The 21,055-nt window shown below is 51.0% G+C and overlaps 2 protein-coding genes across 8 annotated transcripts in view; one reads left to right on the forward strand and one right to left on the reverse strand.

Moving 5' to 3' along the window:
* Positions 1-8,511, reverse strand: part of PML (PML nuclear body scaffold) — a 45,090-nt gene extending 36,579 nt beyond the window's left edge. Inside the window, 2 exon segments of the mRNA XM_084968842.1 lie at positions 6,105-6,571; positions 8,297-8,511. Of these exon segments, the coding sequence (XP_084824968.1) occupies positions 6,105-6,571; positions 8,297-8,431 (602 nt within the window). The 5' untranslated portion in view covers positions 8,432-8,511.
* A 2,056-nt stretch (positions 8,512-10,567) lies between these two features.
* Positions 10,568-19,616, forward strand: STOML1 (stomatin like 1). Of its 7 annotated transcripts, none has more exons than XM_021099071.2 (7): positions 10,568-10,805; positions 12,329-12,435; positions 13,752-13,981; positions 14,181-14,384; positions 17,321-17,516; positions 17,954-18,166; positions 18,686-19,616. In XM_021099071.2, the coding sequence occupies exons 3-7, from the start codon at positions 13,964-13,966 to the stop codon at positions 18,877-18,879; spliced, it is 825 nt and encodes a 274-aa protein (XP_020954730.1). In that variant the 5' UTR covers positions 10,568-10,805; positions 12,329-12,435; positions 13,752-13,963; the 3' UTR covers positions 18,880-19,616. The 7 variants fall into 7 exon arrangements, with proteins under 7 accessions (XP_020954730.1, XP_084824978.1, XP_001928425.1 ...); XM_084968852.1 differs by having other exon boundaries at positions 17,957-18,166; XM_001928390.6 differs by having other exon boundaries at positions 13,752-13,901.
* The last annotated feature ends 1,439 nt before the right edge of the window (positions 19,617-21,055 follow it).

Below are 21,055 nucleotides of genomic sequence, written 5' to 3' on the forward strand. Positions count from 1 at the left end.
AGGTCCAGAGTCTTTGCTTCAGTTTCCACTGGGTCACATACCCAACAGTATGGCAGTAAATCTCAGATTCTTTATGGAATCGGGTAACATATAAATGAGCATGCAGTCAAAGAAAGAAATTGTAGTCTCCCTGCTCCCAAACCTGCCCACTTCAAAGTTCCAGAGTACAGAGAGAGGATGTGAACATTAGCCCACCCTCTGCCTTAACACCAGCAGTGGATTTCCAACAGAGTCCCCCATAGGTCCACTCACACTGTGTTCTCTAGGACATTCACAAGTACAACAAGAGTAAACAGCAGGAAAAAGGAGCAAACGGAATATTCTTTGTCCCTGAGATTGTATGACAGAGTCCCAACTCTTCCAATTCTCCCAGGTTTGACCCCAGCTCACCTCCCAGGCCCTGCCCTCCTGCAGAGCCTTTCCTTTCAGTTCTTAAAATGCAGCAGACTTGCCCCAAACCCCAGCTTTGCATATGCTCCCTCCCCCTTCTGCTTCCTTACATAGCAGGCTAAGTGGGACATCCTCTTGGAAACTACCTTCCCTAGCCAATGCAGGCTGGGAAGGAAGGCTTTTCTGAGATCACTGGCCTTGTGCCTGCCTTCCTTCTTCCTTCTTCCCTTCAATTATTGACTGAGCACACACTGGATGTCTGCCCTGTGACCTGTGACAGATGGGGATACTGGCAAGGGAGAACATGAGGGAGAGGACAGTGTGACAAGGGCAACTATTGGCAGAGCGACACTGGTGAGCAAACTTCCTCAAAGCATTTTGCAGCCTTCATTGTTAATTGCAGATCTGGTTCCTTCACCAGACTGTGACCTCTGGGAGAGGCAGGGCTGTATCTGTTTGTACTATGCCCTAGCCCTGAGCAGAGGGCCTGCTACACAGTAGGAACACGGGCAGAGTAGGAAGGGACTTCACAGGCACGGGACCAAATGCCAAGGGCCCCAGGGAGGACACTCCCAGGCTGAGGCCTACATTTAAAGCCACTTCTGAGGCTGCTCGTCAGTGTGAGGCCCAAATCAGTTCAACATGAAACTGTTTATTACCGACTTGTCACTGGAAAGAAGTTGTGGGTTATTTACAGCCCTGAGGTTTTGAGTCAGAGGAAACAGTTGAGTTTTTCTAGTAATCACTGGTAAACTGTGAAACAATGTGAATTGTGACTGTGTGTATGTGTGTGAGCATGATTTTTAAGCAACACAGTCAGGTTTTTGAAGCCATCCATCATGATCAAGAGAAAAGAATCCTGTCCTCTTACTGGCTGGACCACCTTGTCCACTGTGCCTAGGAAGAAATCCACCCCAATCCACCCCCTGCTTACATGTGTGCAGAAAACAAAGAACCACAGGACTTAGGAAAAGAATCAAAAAGACAAAAAAAAAAAAGAATCAACAGTCAAAATGGGGACAAAACTGGTTCTTGGCTCACACTAAAAAAAAAAAAAAAAAAAAAAGGAAACATAAACCTTTAAAATTCAAAGTTTGTTTTTCAGGGAGATTTAAGAACATCCATCAAGAAAACAAAAACAGGCTGCCAAGAAAAAGCACCCTGAGAACACTGACCTTGTTTGGCAATTAAAAAAACATGATTGCTAGGGAAAACAAAAAAACTCAACATAGATATAGTAAACAGTGGAAAGAAGTCTCTTAAAAAAATGAGTTGGTGAATGAGAAAATCAATTCAAGCACCTCTAAGAATCTGGAAGAAAAAAGGCAAAGTAACAGAAACAATGAAAAAAAGATAAAAGATGTAAAAGATGGATTTGGAGTTCCAATCTCCATACAACAGTTATAAAAAGAAAAAAATAAGCAAATAAATGGAAATCAGCACATAAAAAAGAAGACAATTTCTTTGAGCTACAGAAAGACTTGAACTTCCAGTTCAACAATGTCAGAGAGGATTATCGAAAAAAGAAAAGAATACCTATAGTTTGATCAATCATTTTCAAGAATAAATTATGTAAAAATCCTTAGCAGGAGTTCCTGTCGTGGCGCAGTGGTTAACGAATCCGACTAGGAACCATGAGGTTGCGGGTTCGGTCCCTGCCCTTGCTCAGTGGGTTAACGATCCGGCGTTGCCATGAGCTGTGGTTTAGGTCGCAGACGCGGCTTGGATTCCCAGTTGCTGTGGCTCTGGCGTAGGCCGGTGGCTACAGCTCCGATTCGACCCCTAGCCTGGGAACCTCCATATGCTGCGGGAGCGGCCCAAGAAATAGCAACAACAACAACAACCAAAAGACAAAAAAAAAAAAAAAAAAAATCCTTAGCAAACAAAAACAGATCACTCACAGAGGAAATATAATTAGACAATAGCCGAATTTTTTTTTTGTCTTTTTATGGCTGCACCCGCGGCATATGGAGGTTCCCAGGCTAGCGGTCCAATCAGAGCTGTAGCTGCCTGCCTACACCAGAGCCACAGCAACTGGGAATCCAAGCCGCGTCTGCGACCTACACCACAGCTCATGGCAATGCCAGATCCTTAACCCACTGAGTGAGACCAGGAATTGAACCCGCAACCTCCTGGTTCCTAGTCGGATTCATTTCTGCTGCCCCACGACAGGAACTCTGACAATAACTGAATTTCTTTTTTTTTTTTTTTTTTTTTTGTCTTTTTACCTTTTCTAGGGCTGCTCCTGCGGCATATGGAGTTCCCAGGCAAGGGGTCTAATTGGAGCTACAGCCACCGGCCTACACCAGAGCCACCACAACGAGGGATCCGAGCCGCGCATCTGCAACCTACACCACAGCTCATGGCAATGCTGGATCCTTAACCCACTGAGCAAGGCCAGGGATCGAACCCGCAACCTCGTGATTCCTAGTCGGATTCGTTAACCACTGCACCACAACAGGAACTCCAATAACTGAATTTCTTATCTATAACATTGGAGACCGAATTTATGAGGCAATGTTTATGCATTTCAGCATGGAAGATTTGTGACCCCCGTTAACCACTGCGCCACAATGGGAACTCCAATAACTGAATTTCTTATCTATAACATTGGAGACCAAATTTATGAGGCAATGTTTATACATTTCAACATGGAAGATTTGTGACTGTGACCTCAGAATTTTATATCTAGCTAAACTTTCCTTTATGTATAACAGCAAAAGGACACACAAGTTAAGGTACTGAAGGTCCCAGAAAGTAAACACTTTCTGAAAAACAACCAAAAAAAAAAAAAAAAACTTGAAGTTTTCCAGCCAAATGGAAATTAATCACAGTAAATAACTGAAGAAAGAGTAAGATATACTACAGAAAAAATACTGTGAGCTATGAAGCCAATTATAATCTATTATGGACAACAAGTGGGTTATAATGTGATGATGACACTTAATAACTTTCAAAAAAGGATGCTTAGAATAGAAAAAGCATATAAAAATTTGGTATTAATCTAAAGTTACAATTTCATGTTATTCCAACTAAGTCTAAATGTGGGAAGGGAAAGAGGGAAGAAAAAGTATGCTAAAGGTTTTATCTTATCTGGAAGAATAATTGTCATCTACTCTTGATGGTTAGAGAGAAAGACACACATTGTAATATGTTCGTTAAAAATTTAAACAAAAATAATTTTTTTTTTTTTTAATAAGAGTTCCTGTTGTGGTGCAGTGAGTTAAGAACCCGAAATAGTGTTCTCGTGGATGCAAGTTAGACCCCTGGCCTTGCTCAGTGGATTCAGGATCTGGGTTTGCTCCAAGCTGCAGCATAGGTCACAGATGCAGCTTTGATGTGGCTGTGGTGTAGCGCCAGCGGCTGCAGTTCTGATTCAGCCCCTATCCCAGGAACTTCCGTATGCTGCAGGTGTGGCCAAAAAAGGAAAAAAATAATAAAAAAATTTAGGGAGTTCCTGTCGTGGCACAGTGGTTAACGAAATCTGACTAGCATCCATGAGGAAGCAGGTTTGATCCCTGGCCTCGCTCAGTGGGTTAAGGATCCCTCGTTGCCATGAGCTGTGGTGTAGGTCACAGACTCAGCTCGGATCCTGTGTTGCTGTGGCTGTGGTACAGGCCTGCAGCTACAGCTCTGATTAGACCCCTAGCCTGGGAACCTCCATATGCCTTGCATTAGGCCTAAAAAAAGGAAAAAAACAAACAAAAAATTTAAACAAAAACAGAGTATGTGTGTATTATATATATATATAAAGAATGTATATATATATTGTAAATCCAAGGAATATGCTAGTCCAAGGAACATGGTATATTCCAAAGAAAACCTCACAATAGTCTCAGGTAGGACTCTTACAAACTAATTGACCATTCTGTAGAAATTAACATCACATATTGAAACCAATCATCACAAGCCACTTGAAACTAGAAAACATTCTCCCCCAAACTCTTCCATAAAAGAGAAAATATTTAAAGAGAAAAGACCAAAATTATTGCTATTTAAGAAATGACTGACTATAATTACACTACTTATCAAATTTACAGGATGCAGCCAATGTCCTGCTCAGAGGAGAACAACAACTATACTTCAATTTTTTTTAATTTTATTTTTTAAAATTCAATTTTTAAAAATGGGAAAAACAAAAAGAGTACATTATTCAATAAAATTATTGAGAAAACTAGCTTTCCCCTTGGAGAGAAAGGCAAAGTGAGGGTTCCTACCTTATACCATGCACAAAAATAAATTCCATGGGAATTAAAGATTTAATAATAAAAGCAAATTATAAAACAGAATATAGATAAATATTGTCTACATTGGCATGGGAAAAATCTTTTCTAGGGTGGTCAAAGCCAGACACCATCAAGGAAGAGACTGATAGATTGGACCATGTGAAACTAAAAACTTAAACACAACGACGACTCATATCGAATGAAATGACAAAAGTCAACACAGGAAAAGTATCTGCACTGTAACAAGCTCTTACAATTAAAGACTAATTCCTCAAAGCAAACAAAGGACCTCAGTAGGCAAGTCACAAACAAGAACCTCAACGGCCAATAAACATAAGAAAAGCCACTGAACCTCATCTTTTTTTTTTGGACCACGGCTTAAGGCTGCTTGACATGGGATCTGTGTTCCAGACCAGGGACTGGACCCAGGCCCAGGAGTGAAAGTGTAGAATACTAACTTAACCAGGAGAACCTCAATCTTAATAAACAAAGAACTCCCAATTCAAACAGTATCAGCTGTTGAGGAATCTAGTCGTACAGGTGGTAAATCTCCAAGCAGAAAGCCAGCCACAGTTTAGCAGAAAGGGAGTTCTGTCTGAGCGTGTCCTCAAAAGCCAAATACCTTCACTTTGCAAGCAGATCCCCAAGAATCTTATATAAGCAATCTATTGGGGGGGGGGGAATGTTAAAAGTTCACATAGGTATGCAACCTGTTTGGCTAAAAGGGGGAAAAATAAAGACCTTATAAGATGATATACTCTTATCTGCGTGCATATTCACAAACTCTGGAAAAACATTCAAAACTAGTAACAATGGTTACCTGTGGAGAAGTGGTGGGTATTAGGCAGATGGGGCACAGCGTGGAATGGGGACTCCCCCCTCTCTATATTTTGTTTTTTATTTTTTTGAACCACATAAATGTATTATCTATCAAAAAATTAAAATCCTGTGCTGTTCAGTAAAAATAATTATAATTGGACTTGACTTTTTTTTCCATACAAACACTCTCAGATAGCATGGTGTTCCGGTTTTGACTTTTCAGATAGAAACTAACTACTCACACCTCAGCCTAGAATCTAGCTGTACTGAGACTCCATGGCAGTGCTTGTGGAAAATTCCATTATAAGACTTTCTAAAGGGCAGTTTGGTAATATGTATCGAAACATAAAACTTTCATACCCCTTCACCTAGCAAAGGCATTTCTGAAAACTTATCCTAAAGAAATTCCTGAATATGCGTGCAAAGATGATTCTGCAGCATTATTTCTTATAAGGGAAATTGGAAACTATTACTATCCATCCATTTGCATTCGATAGCACAAAGAGTATCATCACCACTGACGCAGCTAGTCTTCGAGCCACACTTTGAGTTGTAAGACCTTAGAAGCTCCCCGTCCCACGTTCCTAGTGGGACTCTATTATCTCTGCTCCCCGCATCCTCTACCCCGCTCCTAGATGCGCCACCCACACCCTGGGCCAGTCCGCTCACCTAGTCAGCGCAGGGCTGCGGTGGTTGGGGTTGGAGCAGAAGATGTTGTTTGACTTGCGCGTGCAGTCCAGGAACTCGCCGACCGACTGGCTGCGGAGCTCGGCCAGCGGCCTGGCCTCGTGCTTGAGGAACCACTGATGCGCCTCGACACACTTGGCGCAGAGGAGCTGCTCACACTCAAAGCACCAGTAGTTGGCTGGTTCTTTGCAGCGGGTGCAAAGCGCCTGCGAATCCATGATCTGCCGGTACACGGACAGGCGCCGCTGCAGGCTCTCGAAGAAGACGTTATCCAGGGCCTGCGTGTCAGCGCCTTGGGGCCAGGGTGCCTGGCAGATGGGGCACTGCAAGCCCGGCTGCGGCAGGCATCCTGAACACAGCGTGTGCAGACAAGGTAGCAGCTTGGGGCATTTGGCTTCCTTCCGGCAGCCCTGGCAGCGCAAGAACTGGAACTCTTCTTCCATGGCTTGCTGGGGGACCAGAGAGGGAGGTGAGACCCGAAGTTCCAGGAGTCCCCACCCAACACGTGCTTGCCCCTATGGCTGGAGGCTGGGAGTGGAACTTACTATTCCATACCAGGCTGTCACTGGATGAGGCAAAACCCATCAGCACCCCAATCCTCCGTTTACTCAAACCTTCCCACACTTACTCCACAATTTACTGAGCACCTGCTTCTCCTAAGACACGGTACTAGGCCCATCCTATACACGGATGTATAGCACACATCCCTGCCTTCAAGGAACTTAAGTTTAGAAAAGAGATTCATTAAGTGTATGTCATATAACCTCATATAAAATACCAAAATACACTTTGGTAGTTCTTCAAAAAGTTAAACGTAGAACTACCATATGATCCAGCAATTCCACTCCTAGATATATACCCCCAAAAACTGAAAACAAGTACCCAGATACCCATTGTTCTACACACAGCATTATTCACAATAGCCAAAAAGCACAAACAACCCAAGTACCCATCAACAGATGAACGGATAAACAAAATGTGGTATACAATGGAATATTATTCAGACTTCAAAAGGAAATTCTGATACATGCTACAACATGGATGAACCTTGAAGACATTATGCTAAGTAAAATCCAATACAAAGGGAAAAATGTTGTAGGATTAAACTTATATGAAATATCCAGACTAGGCAAAATCAGAGACAAAAAGTAGATTAGAGGCTCTCAGCCACTGGGGGAAGAGGGGAATAAGGAACTATTACTTAGACGGTACAGACTTTGGATGAAAAAACTCAGGAAAGATATGGGTGATGGTTACACAACATTACCAACGGCTTGAAGCCACTGGCTTTTACACTTAGAAAAGGATAAAACACACATAACACATAGATGTTATTGTATTTTACTACCAAAAAAATGCTAAACACAATACGTGGCACATGAAAAGTGTTCATAAAGGTTAACGGTATTGTTAATATTATTCCTGGGTGTGATAAAGCAGATAATAAAAGTTACTGCAATGTGGTCTTACGTGTACTTTCAAGAGGAAGAGTAAAAAGGGCCTGTTAGAACACAGAGCAAGTGATGTAAGTAGTTCCTTTGATGTGGGAGGCTGGGGAGTCTGTGCAGGAGGAGACTAATAAACTCCTATTAAACCCTTTGGGGATGGGGGTTGGGAGGGCAGAGGACTCGGAGAAAAGGATCCAAGAAGCTTCCTAAAGGGGGAACCACAGGAACTTGAGGCCTTAGCCAAGACACCTACCTCTCTGCCACTTTCTGATCTAAGAACTAGGGTTCTGGTTTTTCAACGCCTGGGACATACTCGGGGCTCCCAAGCCAGTGCAATAAGGCTGCTATTTCCTTTCGTCCTAACAGGTGGGGTCTTTCACCTGAGGCAGGGATAAGAGGTAAGTCGCCAGCGTGGGCGCAAGAGTCTGGTCTCCAGTGCCACTGACCCTCAGCATCTCACCCCGCTGCTAGTAGAGAATCACAGTCCAGAGAGGCCCACCTAACTCATCCTGGTCCCCTTTTCTACTTTCGCGCATCCCTACCCCAATCGAGAAGGTCAGAACCCTTGGGCCTGATCTTCCCTCTTTGTGTCACTCTTTAAGGTACCTGACCAAGTTTCCTTGTCCTTTCCCATCTGTTCTCCCCCACCCACCCACCCCTACCCCCGTCCTCCGACCAAAGCAAATCAACAAAGCCTAAACCCCATCTCCCCAAACGCAGTAGTACCTCTGTGGGGCTGGGGCTGGGGCTGGGCTGGTGTCCTTCGGTGGGGGGCTCCGGGGGCGGCATGGTGGGGGCCTGGGGCAGTACGGGGTTCTGCTGGGGCCCCGGAGATCGGGCGGGTGCCGGTTCCTGCTGCATGGAATCCAGCGCAGTTTCGTTTCTCGGTTTTGATCTGGGAGGGCGGGAGAAGCTGAACCAGAGGCGTGCGCGAGAGCACTGAGTTCCCGGAGCAGTTCAAAGGGGAGGTGCCCGCTCTGGGCCCGCCTCCCGAGAGGAAGTGAGACGCGAGCTGTGGGGGGAGGCTCTAGGGCGGAGAGGCCAACTGTGGGTTTTGAAGGCTCGTCCAGAACGGGGAGCAGGGAGAGGGAGGAGAGGAGTAGACTCAGAGGTGGACTTTGGCAGAACTGACCCCGAGGGAGGCAGCCCCCGCCCTCGGCTTTGAAACGTTCATTCAGCTCACACTGGCTCAGCTTTTGTGCCAGCCCTCCGCGGGGAGCCGGGGCCGCAAGGATCTCATTCCCTGCTTTGGAAGAGCAGGCCCCTCCGTGGAGATTTTTCACACAGTATTGAGACTAGCTGGAAAGGAAGTGTCTCACTGGGACTTGAAGGAATGGTGGGAATTTACCAGGGATTCAGAGATTGCAGGACTCTTTACACAGAGAGAACAGCACGTGCAAAGGCGTGGAGGTTTGAAACAGGAGTGCCTGTTTAGAAACTAGTTTTGGTTATTTTCAGATTTAAGAGGGGACCCATGTAATGTCAGCCTAGGAATGGGCTGGGGCAAGATGGTAGCTAGGGAGACCCGACCTGTACTGTGGGCAATAGAGAGTCAGTGAAGGGTTTGGAAGCCAGGAGCAACAGGATCCTTTGCGTATGCTGGGACAGTCACTCTGACGACCAGGGCCCAGTGGTCTGGTCTAGGACAGTGGCTGTGGGATGCCTGGGAGGACCTGAGTCAGAGACACTGGGAGTAGACTGTGTGGAGATGAGGGGAATGGGACGATGCCCTGTGTGACCATTGGAAGGGCTGGTGAATCCGAGGCAGTAGAGAGTGGGGAAAGCTGGCAAGCAGGAATGGGAAAAGTGAGGGGAGAGCAGGTTTGCTCTTGGCCAAAGGAGAAGCCCAGGCCCCCAGCTGGTGTGGGGAGAAAGCACAACTCCAGGTGGCATCACTGGGCCAATGCCGCTGTCTTCAAACTTCAAAGCATCCCAGCCATTGTGCGGACTCCCATTCCTGTTCTGTACCCATTCTGTGCTCAGCTCCAGCTTGGGACAGACTATAGAGGGATGATAACAGGGCCTTGCTCTTGTAAAGCTTATAGTAGGGAAGGATAACTAACTTCCCAGGGACAGTGAGAAGCCTCAGGAACCTACCCTATCCTGCAGCTTGATCAGTAAGGAGTCATCTGCAGAAGGGACCTGGAAGTGGTCTATGGCTGAGGGGCCTGAAGAGGCAGGAGTGGCATGTGTGAGACAAGGAAAGCTTTTTAATTTCTTTGCCCACTTTGGGAGACAGACTGCCCAAAATCTTGTTGGAAATTACTGCTTCTCAGAGTAAATTCACCATTTGCATTTGAGTTTTCTCAATTGGTGGAGAGGCAAGTTACCTCTGCGTACCTGGATCAGGGGGCTGCTCTTTCTGCACCTGCAGAACCAAGGATCTCACCTCTCTGGTGCTCGGAGGGCTGCTCTGGCATAACACTGTGCGATCCCCTTGTTTCTTACTCTGCCATGCTCCCTGAGGTCTGCAAATGAAATTTCTTGCATTTTGTACCCAGGTTCAGGCCCTCCTGACCCACAGTGACCTGGCTACCCCTTCTTTCCACAGGTAAGCACTGAGATCCACTCTGTGCCAGGCCCTGCTTGCTGGGCTGGGGGGAAACAAAGGAATAATTTGTTGATCATTCCATAGAGGAAACCCTAATTCTGAATAAGGGCAACCTCCTCCAAAATCCTGTCCCTAGTTTGTGAGTTTGTGCTGAGAGAAGGCTGGTAACATTTCCTTGATTCTAGAGAAGATCCAGCTCCTGACAACCTTCTTACAAAACTCAACTTTCCTTTCAGCTCCTTTTCTAAGGCCCAGTGGGAGAAGGGAGCAGGGAGTAGGAACCTCTAGAGGACTCTTGTGAGATCCCAGGAACCCAGACTACTCTTCCTTCCCGCTCCGCGGCCGCAGTTCGGTCCTCCTAGCGCAGGGGGCGCTGTGCGATGGCGGGATCCGGGCCTGGACTGCCTCCTCTTCCTGGCCTGGGCCGCCGCAGCCCTCCGCTGCGCAGGCGAACCCGGAAGCGGTGGCGGGCAGGGGCGGGGCACTGTGGTGGCCCGCTGGTCAGGACCTGTACCGCGCCGGGGCGTGGGGCGTTCCTCCTGTCAAGAGCCATGCTCGGCAGGTCCGGGTACCGGGCGCTCCCCTTGGGGGACTTTGACCGTTTCCAGCAGTCGAGCTTCGGCTTCCTGGGCTCGCAGAAGGGCTGCTTGTCCCCGGAGCGGGGCAGCGTGGGCCCGGGGGCCGGTGAGTGGCCGCCCAGAACAGCGGACCTGGGGAGCACCGGCTGGCACCCCTGGTTCCGAACCCTGCCTCTCGGGAGTCAGCTGGTCCGGTCCCCCCCGCACCCTATGAGGAGGGACCAGGAGGGGACACGATGTGGAGAAGAGCCTGGATCAGGCGATGGGATCCTACCGCTGATCCGCCCTTCCCCGGGCTACAGCCCCAGAGCTCTCTCTTCCAAGAAGCCTGGACTCTTTCCCCGTTTTATCACCGCAGAGGTTTCAAGTTCCCATTTTGCCTAGAAAGAAACTTAAGGTCTAGGCACAGGAGGTGACCAGCATGCCAAGGGCACTTGGCTGCAGAGAAATGACAGAATCTTCATCCCAGGGGCACCTCTAGACTCCCTGAGCACCTCCCCGTGTCCTAGTGGGGATATGCAAGCCAGAAGGCAGGGCCTTGGGTGCCTGTTGTGTCTTGCTCCAAATCCTTGAGTGATTCCCTCAGCCCTCAGGCCAGATGGTACATGTCTCAGCCTGATAACCGAACCTCAGAGGGTTTGGTCCCTCTCTGACCTTCCTGTAATGACAGTTGCCCCATCCAAGGGTTCCTTTCCAACAGGGGCCACATGGGTCAGAAGGAGGCAGGAAAGGAGACCAATATTCAGGGGCTCCGAGCCCAGAGGGTATGGGGTTCCTGGAAGGGTGGAGCAGAGGCGCCTGTTGGCTTCCTGTCCAGGGTTGGGAATGAAGGGAGAGCAGAGAATAATCTCATTCTAGATTCTAGGCTTTCTCAGGTTCATTCCCATCCTGGGCTCTGGGATCTTGGTTCAGATAAGTCTCACCTTCCTCATTCCCCCTCCCCCACTCCCCCCGAAGTTGGTTCAGGTGAAGCATGCATTTGATGATCTTTAGGGCGTTAAGGTAGGGTGAGGTATTGTGAGACAGGAAAGAACTTAGCCCTCATTTCTAGCACCTGTTGAGGAGCCTTTGCTGCTTTATCCCTTTAGACTAAGGCATTATCTCCAAAAGGACTCCTTGAAAGCGCACTTCTGGGGCTGGTGGTAGAGGAGGTATTATGCCAGCAGCATTTAGTTTAACCCTGCGTATGTTTGCAGAGGCCCAGGTACTCTTGGCTCTGTGCCAGGTATGGGAGGCACTATAAATCAGACAAAAGGATTGACTCCTAGTGAGGAGAGCAGCACATGATTGGCTTCTCAGCGTCCTTGGCTGTTGCCTAGCAGAGAATAGGCCTTTCGAGGGGGGCACTTGGGACAGGTTAGCTTTGATGTGTGGGAGAAAGCAGCAGTTCTTAACTAACACCTGCTCAAATATACAGGAGTAATATTAGACAAGGCAAGATGGCCCTTAGGGCACTGAAGTAGGGTAAAGAGCTGTGAGCTCGGAAAGAACATCTTGGCCCTTGAAAAGGAAGGAGCTGCTGAAAGGGGAGGTGGGCAAAAGGTACACTTGACCGAGTTCATTCAGCCTGCGGCTGTCCTTTCAGATCCAGTAGGCATTCCTTGACTGCGTGTGCTCTCTTGTTCCCAGATGCACCCCAGAGCTGGCCCTCCTGCCTTTGCCATGGCTTCATCAGTTTCCTGGGGTTCTTGCTGCTGCTGATCACCTTCCCCATTTCAGGCTGGTTTGCCCTGAAGGTAAGCCTAGCTGGGTCAGCCCCTAGGGTGGTTGGGCTGCATTGAGAGCTTTGGCATTGGTGGATGAATTCCTCATCCTCTACCTCCTTCCCCTAAATATTGTCACACCTCGGTGACATGCGCTGGGCAAGGCTTGTTCATTCTCACCTTTCAGATGAGGAAACTGAGGCTCAGACTTGTCTAAAGTCATTCTGGGGGCCAGGAAGTGGTAGAAATAAGTCTTCCCAAACTCCCAAGTCTGGGGATCTGGACATTGGCTTTAAGGTACACACAGATATCTTTGCCAAATCTTCCTCCCTTTGGATTAGGCTAAATTGGACATGAAAGACACTCAACCTGGCCCAGAAGGTGATGAGTAATAGGGACTCAGTCCTCGTTTTCCACAAAGGATGGTAAAGATGGGAAAGGATGAACTGTAGTGGAGGGTCACACCTGAGAGCTTCAGGGAAGGTGAAGCCTGCTCTGGTGTGGCCTGGCCAGCTGTCAGCTTGGGGTTTGGTGTGGTCTGGAAAGGAGTCCTTAAAAGGGCCTAAATCCTAGTCCTAAAACTGCCACTGAAATATCATGTGACCTTGGGCAAGTCAGTGTCTGTCTGGGCCTTCATTTCTCAACTTGGACATATTTCCTTCTTTGAGGACGCCAGGAACCTGAAGTTGGCAAAGCCCTTTACTCGAGGTTGCTGTTAGGGCAGCTCAGCTTTTCCCTTAACTAAGACAAGGGCAGACAGTTTCCGGTTTGAGTCATGTCTAGCTTCAGTCTAGACACACTGCTGAAAGGCTTCACTGAGGATCAAGTCACTACTGTGAGCAGTTGAGAACATGGCTTTTGGAATCATTCAACACTGGCCCTCAAATCTTGCCTGTTTCACTTGAGGACTTTGTGATTTCTGAGCAAGTCACTTAACCTCTCAGAACCTTGGTTTTCTCTAAAAACAGAGCTAAGGAATTCCCATTGTGGCACAGCTGAAAGGAATCCGACTAGGAACCATGAGGTTGTGGGTTCGTCGCTGGCCTCGCTCAGTGGGTTAAGGATCCAGTGTTGCCGTGAGCTGTGGTGTAGGTCGAAGACGCAGCTCAGATCCTGCGCTGCTGTGGCTCTGGCGTAGGCCGGCAGCTGTAGCTCCCGTTTGACTCTTAGCCTGGGAATCTCCTTGTGCTGTGGGTGAGGCCCTAAAAAGCCAAAACAAATAAATAAATAAATAACAGAGCTAAGGATACCTGATATTGAGCAAGGCCTGGAGGAAGAGGTGAGGGAGGGACCTGGACAGACATCTTGCCAGCATCAGCCCAGCGCTGTCCACCCTTTCCTGTGGACAGGTCGTGCCCACCTATGAGCGCATGATCGTGTTTCGACTGGGCCGGATCCGCACCCCTCAAGGACCCGGTATGGTTCTGCTCCTGCCCTTCATTGACTCTTTTCAGAGGGTGGATCTGAGGACACGCGCCTTCAATGTTCCTCCCTGCAAGGTGAGGGGCTTCTCGGCTCCCCTGGACAGAGGGAGTCGGGCCTTGTGCAGGGTGTATTGTGGATGCCAGTACCTCAGCCTGTGAGTATCCATCAGGGGTGAGGGGTGGCAAAGACACCAAGAAAGAGGAGGAGGGAAAATGGGAGGGCGTCCTTGCTCCATCCACCTAACCCCATGCCCCCGAGGAGCTAGAGACCAGGCGAGTGGGTCAAGTTGCCCTGTCTACATGGGCCTGGCCTCCCTGAAGCCGCAGCCCCTCTTTCATGTCCTCCCCCAACAGTTGGCCTCAAAGGATGGGGCTGTGCTGTCCGTGGGAGCCGATGTCCAGTTCCGCATCTGGGACCCAGTACTGTCAGTGATGACGGTGAAAGACTTGAACACAGCCACGCGAATGACAGCCCAGAATGCCATGACCAAGGCCCTGCTCAAGAGGCCTCTGCGGGAGATCCAGATGGAGAAGCTCAAGATCAGCGACCAGCTCTTGGTAGGCAGCTCCACACAGGGCAGAGTCCGGTGGCCGGCACCTGGGCCCTGCTCTGCCTGCCAGGGCACTTTGAGCAAAGCACCAGGTCACTCCGGGCCCCGGTTTACTTTATGTCCCCAGAGTGTAACAACTTTTGCAGAACCAGTGGCGTGGGCAGGACTGTGAGCTGAGGAACAGAAGCCGGGTGCAGGCCATAGGGATCTAGGGCAAACCAGGCCCTGAGAGGTGAAGGGGCTGGGACACTGGAGTGATCTGACAGATACTTGGGTCCTCACCAGACAGGCCGGTGGGTGAAAGGAGCAGGGGCCTCCCTGACCTGGTCACGTGCTGGGAAACTCCCTGCTTCCCGAGGCAGCCGTGCGTTTTTGTGGTTTGGCTTTTTTTGTGGTGAAAAGAACAAAGGGACGTGAGAACATTTGGACCTTTCTCCTGCCTCTTCTCCATGTGTGAGCAGCCACGCTGAGCTTCACCTCACGTCTCCCCTGTGACGAGATGGGGTGGAAACACACATGTGAGGGCGTGCGCTCTGCTCTTTAGGCTGGCCTTGTGCTTTCTCCACGTCCTGGCACAGGACCTCAGATGAAGGGTCCCTCCTTCCTCCGGGCCCTTTATCCCCAGGTCTAGAAGATGGGAGGGGGAGTGGCCCGTCCAGGCCTCAGACCCTTCAGGATACAAATCAACCAACTAGGTGAAATTCCCAAGAAAGCTCTATTTGTGATAGTAACCATAGCTCTCACGTGCACCCCTTTTGCCTTCTGTATTGTATCTGGGCTTTACTTTTTGCTACAAGAAGTCCAGTATTAATGGTTTATTTCAGAGGAAGGAAACTAAGGCTCAGAAATTGACTTGCCCTTAAGAGCCGTGGTCAAGGGCAGAGCTGGGCCAAAGCCAGATCACCTGCCCCTCACTCCTCCATCCAGTGCTTGTCGTCTATGACTCAGATCACAAGTTGCTAACAAGTTTTGCTCATGAAACTCCATACCGTTTTAGAAGAGAAAATTGATCTCCATCTTGTTGCCGTTGTTCTGGGGCAACAAAACCAGAGAGGCAAGGCCTTTTGGGAGAATGAGTCCCACAGCAGAATGTTAGGGCCGTTGCCCAGACTGAATTGGCTCCCAATAAATGGAGTCAATGCTGGTAAAAATGAAATCTCAGGAAATCCAGCACCCTTCCCTTAAGCCCTGGTTCAAGCATACAGTTCTCATTCTCATTCCTTCTTCTGCCTACTTTCCATCTGCAGGGATAGCACACTCCCCACCTCCCGCCTGTTGGGCCCTCCTTAGCCACTTACCCACTCATCCTCTAGGCCAGCCCTCTCCCCTCGCAGCCCCTGTTTCACCCCTGACTGCCTGGCCCAGCCTCCCCCCACCAGCCCTCTGCGCAGCCTTTGTCTTTTAGGCCTCAAGAGGAAACACTCTAGGGTGAGAACTCTTTCAAACCCATCTGCATCTGTGTTGTTTTCTACTTCACTGAAAACTTCTGCTTCCTCTGCCTGAGACTCCTCTCTGCCGGGCAGTGCTCTGGGCCCAGGTCTCCACTCCCTTCCTCAATTCAGCCTCCTCTCACCCTTCTGACGTCACCTGCTCTCCGTTTGCCCCAGTCCTCCTCCAGCTCTCACCCTCCATCTCCCCTTCCCCTTCCCTTCCCTGCCTCTAGGCTTAGGCTCCCCTTAGGTTTCTAAGAAAGACACAGTGGCCTCCCTCTCACTAGTGCTTCTCAGTGTTCCCCCGCCCCCGTGCTTTCCCTGGTGGCAGCCTTTCACTCCGGGGACCCATCCTTCTCTTACTCATGGCGCTTTTGTTACGCCACATACCTGGCTACTCCCTGTTCTCCTGCCCTTCAGTTTCCAGGTTTCCCTGAATGGCCTCTTTGACCTCCCGGAGGGCTAATCCACCCGGCTCTATCTGCTGCCTCTGGGCACCAGTTATTCACAACTCTGATCCAGCCCCACTCTGTCCTGCACCCTGGACCCACCTACCCCATTGCGGTGGGCTGTCCCATAGGTACCTCAAGCTTAAGGTATTCGAAAAGTCACCCTTCTTCCCCCTCCCCACCCCCACATCTGTGTCTTCCTCTGGGTGTATCTGCTGGGCACACCTGTGATCCGTGATCTGTGCAGGCACCCACACTAGAAACCTGAGTCTTCCAGCGGCTCCTCACCACCCTCCCTCTTTACAGCCATCTGGGCTGACAAGCCCAGTGGTTCTAATTCTCTAGTGTCCTTTGGTATGTAGCTTAATATAGTTTTCAGGGCTGTGCCTCTCCTCGGTGTGTCTCAGCTCACAGCTGCCTCTGCCAATACCACATCAGCATCATTTCTGCCTGTAATTTGAAACAGCATCATACCTGGTCTCTGCCTCCACTCAGTCCCTCCAATCCAGTGTCCACATAGCAACCAAGAGAATTTTTCCAGGCAGCACAGCTCTTCTGTCACTTTCCTCCTAAACTCCTTTCTGGGACTCCTTGTGTTCCAGAATAAATCCAGGCGAGCAGGAGCAGCTGCCTCTGACCCCTCGGCTGTCTCCCGTCTCCCAGCCTACACTTGAGGGTCCAGCTAAATGGATCTGTGGTTACTGGCAGTGCATTCCAGGTTCTCTTGTATGAGCTTTTGCACATGCTGTTCCCATTGCCTGGAAGGGTCCTCCTTCTCCTGATGCCCCTTCACCTGGATAACTCCTCTTGCTCCTGGCATCACTCCTCCCACCTGCTGCACCCTCTCCTGGGCCCTGCAGGTGAGCCAGGGCCTCTCCTGGTTACTCGCTACCAACTGCCCACAGCTGGGTGGTGAGTGCCCTCCACCTCCACCCCAGGCTGGGAACTTCACAAAGGCAGGCCAGGTGCCTCTTGTGCCGCTGTGGCCATGCCAGCCTGCCTAAAGAAGGTGCTCTGGAAAGGTTTGTTGAATGAGTTCCATTTCTCCCCACACCATCCTCTAGCTGGAGATCAACGATGTGACCAGGGCCTGGGGGCTGGAGGTGGACCGCGTGGAGCTGGCAGTGGAGGCCGTGCTCCAGCCACCCCAGGACAGCCCGACTGGGCCCAGCCTGGACAGCACCCTTCAGCAGCTGGCCCTCCACTTCCTGGGAGGAGGCCTGTCTTCAGTGGCAGGAGGTGCCCCTCTCCTGGGTACAGGTGAGGAGCCCCAGGGAAAGGTGGGGGTGCTCACCAGGGTGCTCAGCTTGGTGTCCGGCACAGGCTACCTGTTCCCTTCACTAAGCACCTCGGGCAGTGCACATCCTGCCCAGCTCTTCAGGCCTCCCCAGTTTTGGAGCTGACCAGAGGTAAGGCAGGGAGAAGGGTCCAGGCCCCTGAGGGTGTGGAGGCCTTTGGGAGCCTCTCTGTGGGAAGAAGCAACAGCATCCAGAAAAGAGTTTTGAATTCAAGGCTGGGGTAGTTTAGAAATGGGATTTGGAGTTATGGAACTCGGGCAGCTTCTTAGTGGAAGAGGAATTTGAACACAGGAGGAAGAGTTTTGAAGGTACAGAGGCCACAGTGAGCCTGACCTTGGCAGCCTGTTGATCTCCTTCTCTCTGCCTCCCTCCCTCCCCAATCCTGTCGGCCACCCCCAGCAGATACCTTGGAGATGGTGAGTGAGGTTGAGCCGCCTGCCTCTCACGCTGGTGCCGGGTCCAGCCCCAAACAGCCTGTGGCCGAGGGGCTGCTGATGGCCCTGAAACCCTTCCTGTCTGAGGCCCTGGTCAGCCAGGTTGGGGCCTGCTACCAGTTCAATGTCATCCTTCCCGGTGGCACCCAGAGCATCTACTTCCTGGACCTCACTACAGGTGCAGCTGCCCCCTCACCCCCACTCCCGCTTCTGCCCGGACTGCTCATAGCCCCCGCCCCCATGGTCCTTTTTCAGACTGAGCCCTGCTCCTACGAGCAGTTCAGGGTGAACCCATAGTGGTCAGGGGCCCTGACACTCTTTGGTGACAGTGACTATCCAGGCCTTGGTCTCCCTGCCCTGTCCTTGGCAACAGGACAGCCCAGATGAGATGGCTGAGCTTCCTGTACCAAGCCCTGCCCATGTTGCAGACCTGCTCATGCCAGACTGTGCTGAGCGCATTTCGTGCATTATCTCACCTACTTCTCCCCATGCGCCTGGGATGTAAGGATTATCGTCATCCCCATTTCACCAGTTTGGAAACTGAGTGGTCACACAGCCAATAGGACTTGAACCCAGGGCATTAGAACCTGAACTCTTAACCACTATTTTCCACCCTTCCCAGTGGGACACGCCCCCATCTACCCCCGTGCAGCATAGCTGTCCCCCTACTAATGCTCAGTTTTCTTTCCCCCCACAGGGCAAGGGAGGGTGGGACACGGGGCACCTGACGGCATCCCTGACGTGGTGGTGGAGATGTCCGAGGAGGACCTGCAGGCCCTGTTGTGCAGGGAGCTGCGGCCCCTCGGGGCCTACATGAGTGGGCGGCTGAAGGTAAAGGGCGACCTGTCTGTGGCCATGAAGCTGGAGGCTGTCCTCAGGGCCTTGAAGTAGCAGGCTTGGCTGACTGGCCACAGCCCAGCCCCGAGCCTAGCACCAAGCCAGGGGGGCGTCTTGGAGGAGGATGCATTGGCATTGCACCTTGGATTATTGACAAGTTTCAGGCCCAGCAGGAGCCAAGGAGTGGAGCTGGGAGACACAGGAGACTGGGAGAGGTCGGGTCAGGCAGCCCTGCCCCTCTTACCCACTTGGTTCTTTGGACAAGCCTTTGCTGATCCTGGTCCCCTGCCAAGTGCCCAGCGTAAACTGGGCACACAACACCATGACAGGAGAGCCAGGCCTGCTCGGGCCTGCTGGCCACCTGACTGGAGAGATAGGGGTGACAGAAACAGCCTGACAGCAGCTGGTTTGGTCTCAATGTGAGGGAGCAATGCATGTGGCTCGGGCCCCTGGCTCCAGAGCAGGGGTTGGAGAGGCTGGGGGAGGGGGAGGGAGAGGGGAGGTGGCCACCCAGAGGAGGTCCCTGCAGTGGCAGGGAGCTGGGGACCAGACTGGCCCACCTTGCTGATTGCAGACTAGCCCCAGGCTAGCCCAAGGGATGAGGGGGACAAGAAAGAGTGGGGCCTGCGCCTCCTGGCCCTGCTCCTGAAGATGCCTTGTCTCATCTCCAGCTCTTGTCTTGCATGCCTTAGGGGCCAGGGCCCAGGGCAGCATGCAGGAGAGCCCTGCCCTTTTCTGTGCTTCCTCCCAGAGGTTTGAAACCCTCAAATAAATATGGTGTTTACAATGTATTGGAGAGAATGTAACGGTAATGGGGGTGGGTAGGAGGGTCCCCGAGGTGATACCTCTGCTGCTAGACCAGGGCCCAGGCTCTAAAGGGTGACACAAGCCCTGACAGTGCTCTCAAATCACCCACAGCTCTCCTTCCTGTCAAGGGTCTCAGAGCCCCTGGGGCTGGAGCAGGGCTCTCTGTTCCTCTTTTGCCAGGAAAGAGGGCGTGTGGGTGTGCCAGAGCTGGTTCAGCAAACATGACATAATGAGAGGCAGGGTTGGGGGGCTCCTGTCACCTAATACCCCTGTTTTGCCACTGTTCTGGCCCAAACCCCAGGGACCCCCCCAAAAGGGGGTGCCTAAGATGTGTGGGGTTCTAAGAAATGACTCTCACTTCCTGGAGAGGCTTGTGAAAAAAAAAAAAAACTCCCACAGAAATCTGAGCCTCCTCTTTGAGGAACAGCCTCTAGCTTTTCCTTGGGCACCAGGCCTTCCCCCTCCACCCTGTCCAGCCACCTTGGCACCGGCCTGCATCCACACTGCCCTTTTGCGCCTGCCCCTGGTAGGACTTCTCAGGGTAGACCAAACACCCTTGGGTTCAGGTTTCAGCCCCAGGGCCCCTCCCTGGAGGGCCAGAGCCCCAGGCTGCTGGTCCTCTCTCTACTCCCCTGGAGGCCACCCAGCCAGGGCTGCCTGTTCAAAAGCCTTCCCCCCAACCCCTGCTAGCCATATTCCTGCCACCCTTGAGCCTGAGTGAGGCATGGTCTTTCTCTCGCCTGGGCTCCCCATTTGTGCTGGGACTGCCGTCGTGCCCTTTCCTCACTGTCTGTGACATAGTTCTTTGCATCAGTGCCCACCCTCCCTGCTGGACCTTGAGCTGCGTGCCTGAGCCCTTCACCTCTGTTCCCTTCATGCTACTGCACACCATGCCCCAAGGGCCTTGTGACACTTTACGGGAAACTGAAACTCAGATTTTTCTTTTCTCTTTGGTGGGTGTCAGAGGATCAGCATAACCAGGGGAAACTGAAACTCATCTAGATGTGTGGGTGGAGAGTTGGGGCTGCTGCCAGCTGTTAATATCTGCATCCTGTTGAGGAGAACTCATTCGTTGGTGAGGCCAGCCCTCCAGGGAAGGGAGCCCACAGGTTCAAGGCCTCAAGCCTTTGCAGGACTGAGCAGACCTTTCAGTCCCCAGGAGGGGACGAGGGGGACCTGAAGGGACTAGGGCATGGGGAGGGAGGGAGAGGATGTACATCAGAGAAGGCTTCCTGAGGAGGTGATGCTTGAGACGGAAAGAAGGGAAATGGGAGAAAGACTTTGTGCAGAGGGGAAAGGCCTCCTGAGGTCACAGAGGAGAAGGCAGCTGGGCCCTTCCACTTTGGGCACCTGGAACCCAAAGGCTGAGGGGGGGGTGTGTGCAGGGACTTGGGGCGGGGGGTGGATAAAAGCAGTGACTGTT

Source organism: Sus scrofa, chromosome 7 (assembly GCF_054392235.1).
Source record: "Sus scrofa isolate SSC_HxYL_T2T_F1_AM1 chromosome 7, Sscrofa_HxYL_maternal_Yorkshire_Landrace_v2.0, whole genome shotgun sequence".
Classification (NCBI taxonomy): Eukaryota; Metazoa; Chordata; class Mammalia; order Artiodactyla; family Suidae; genus Sus; species Sus scrofa.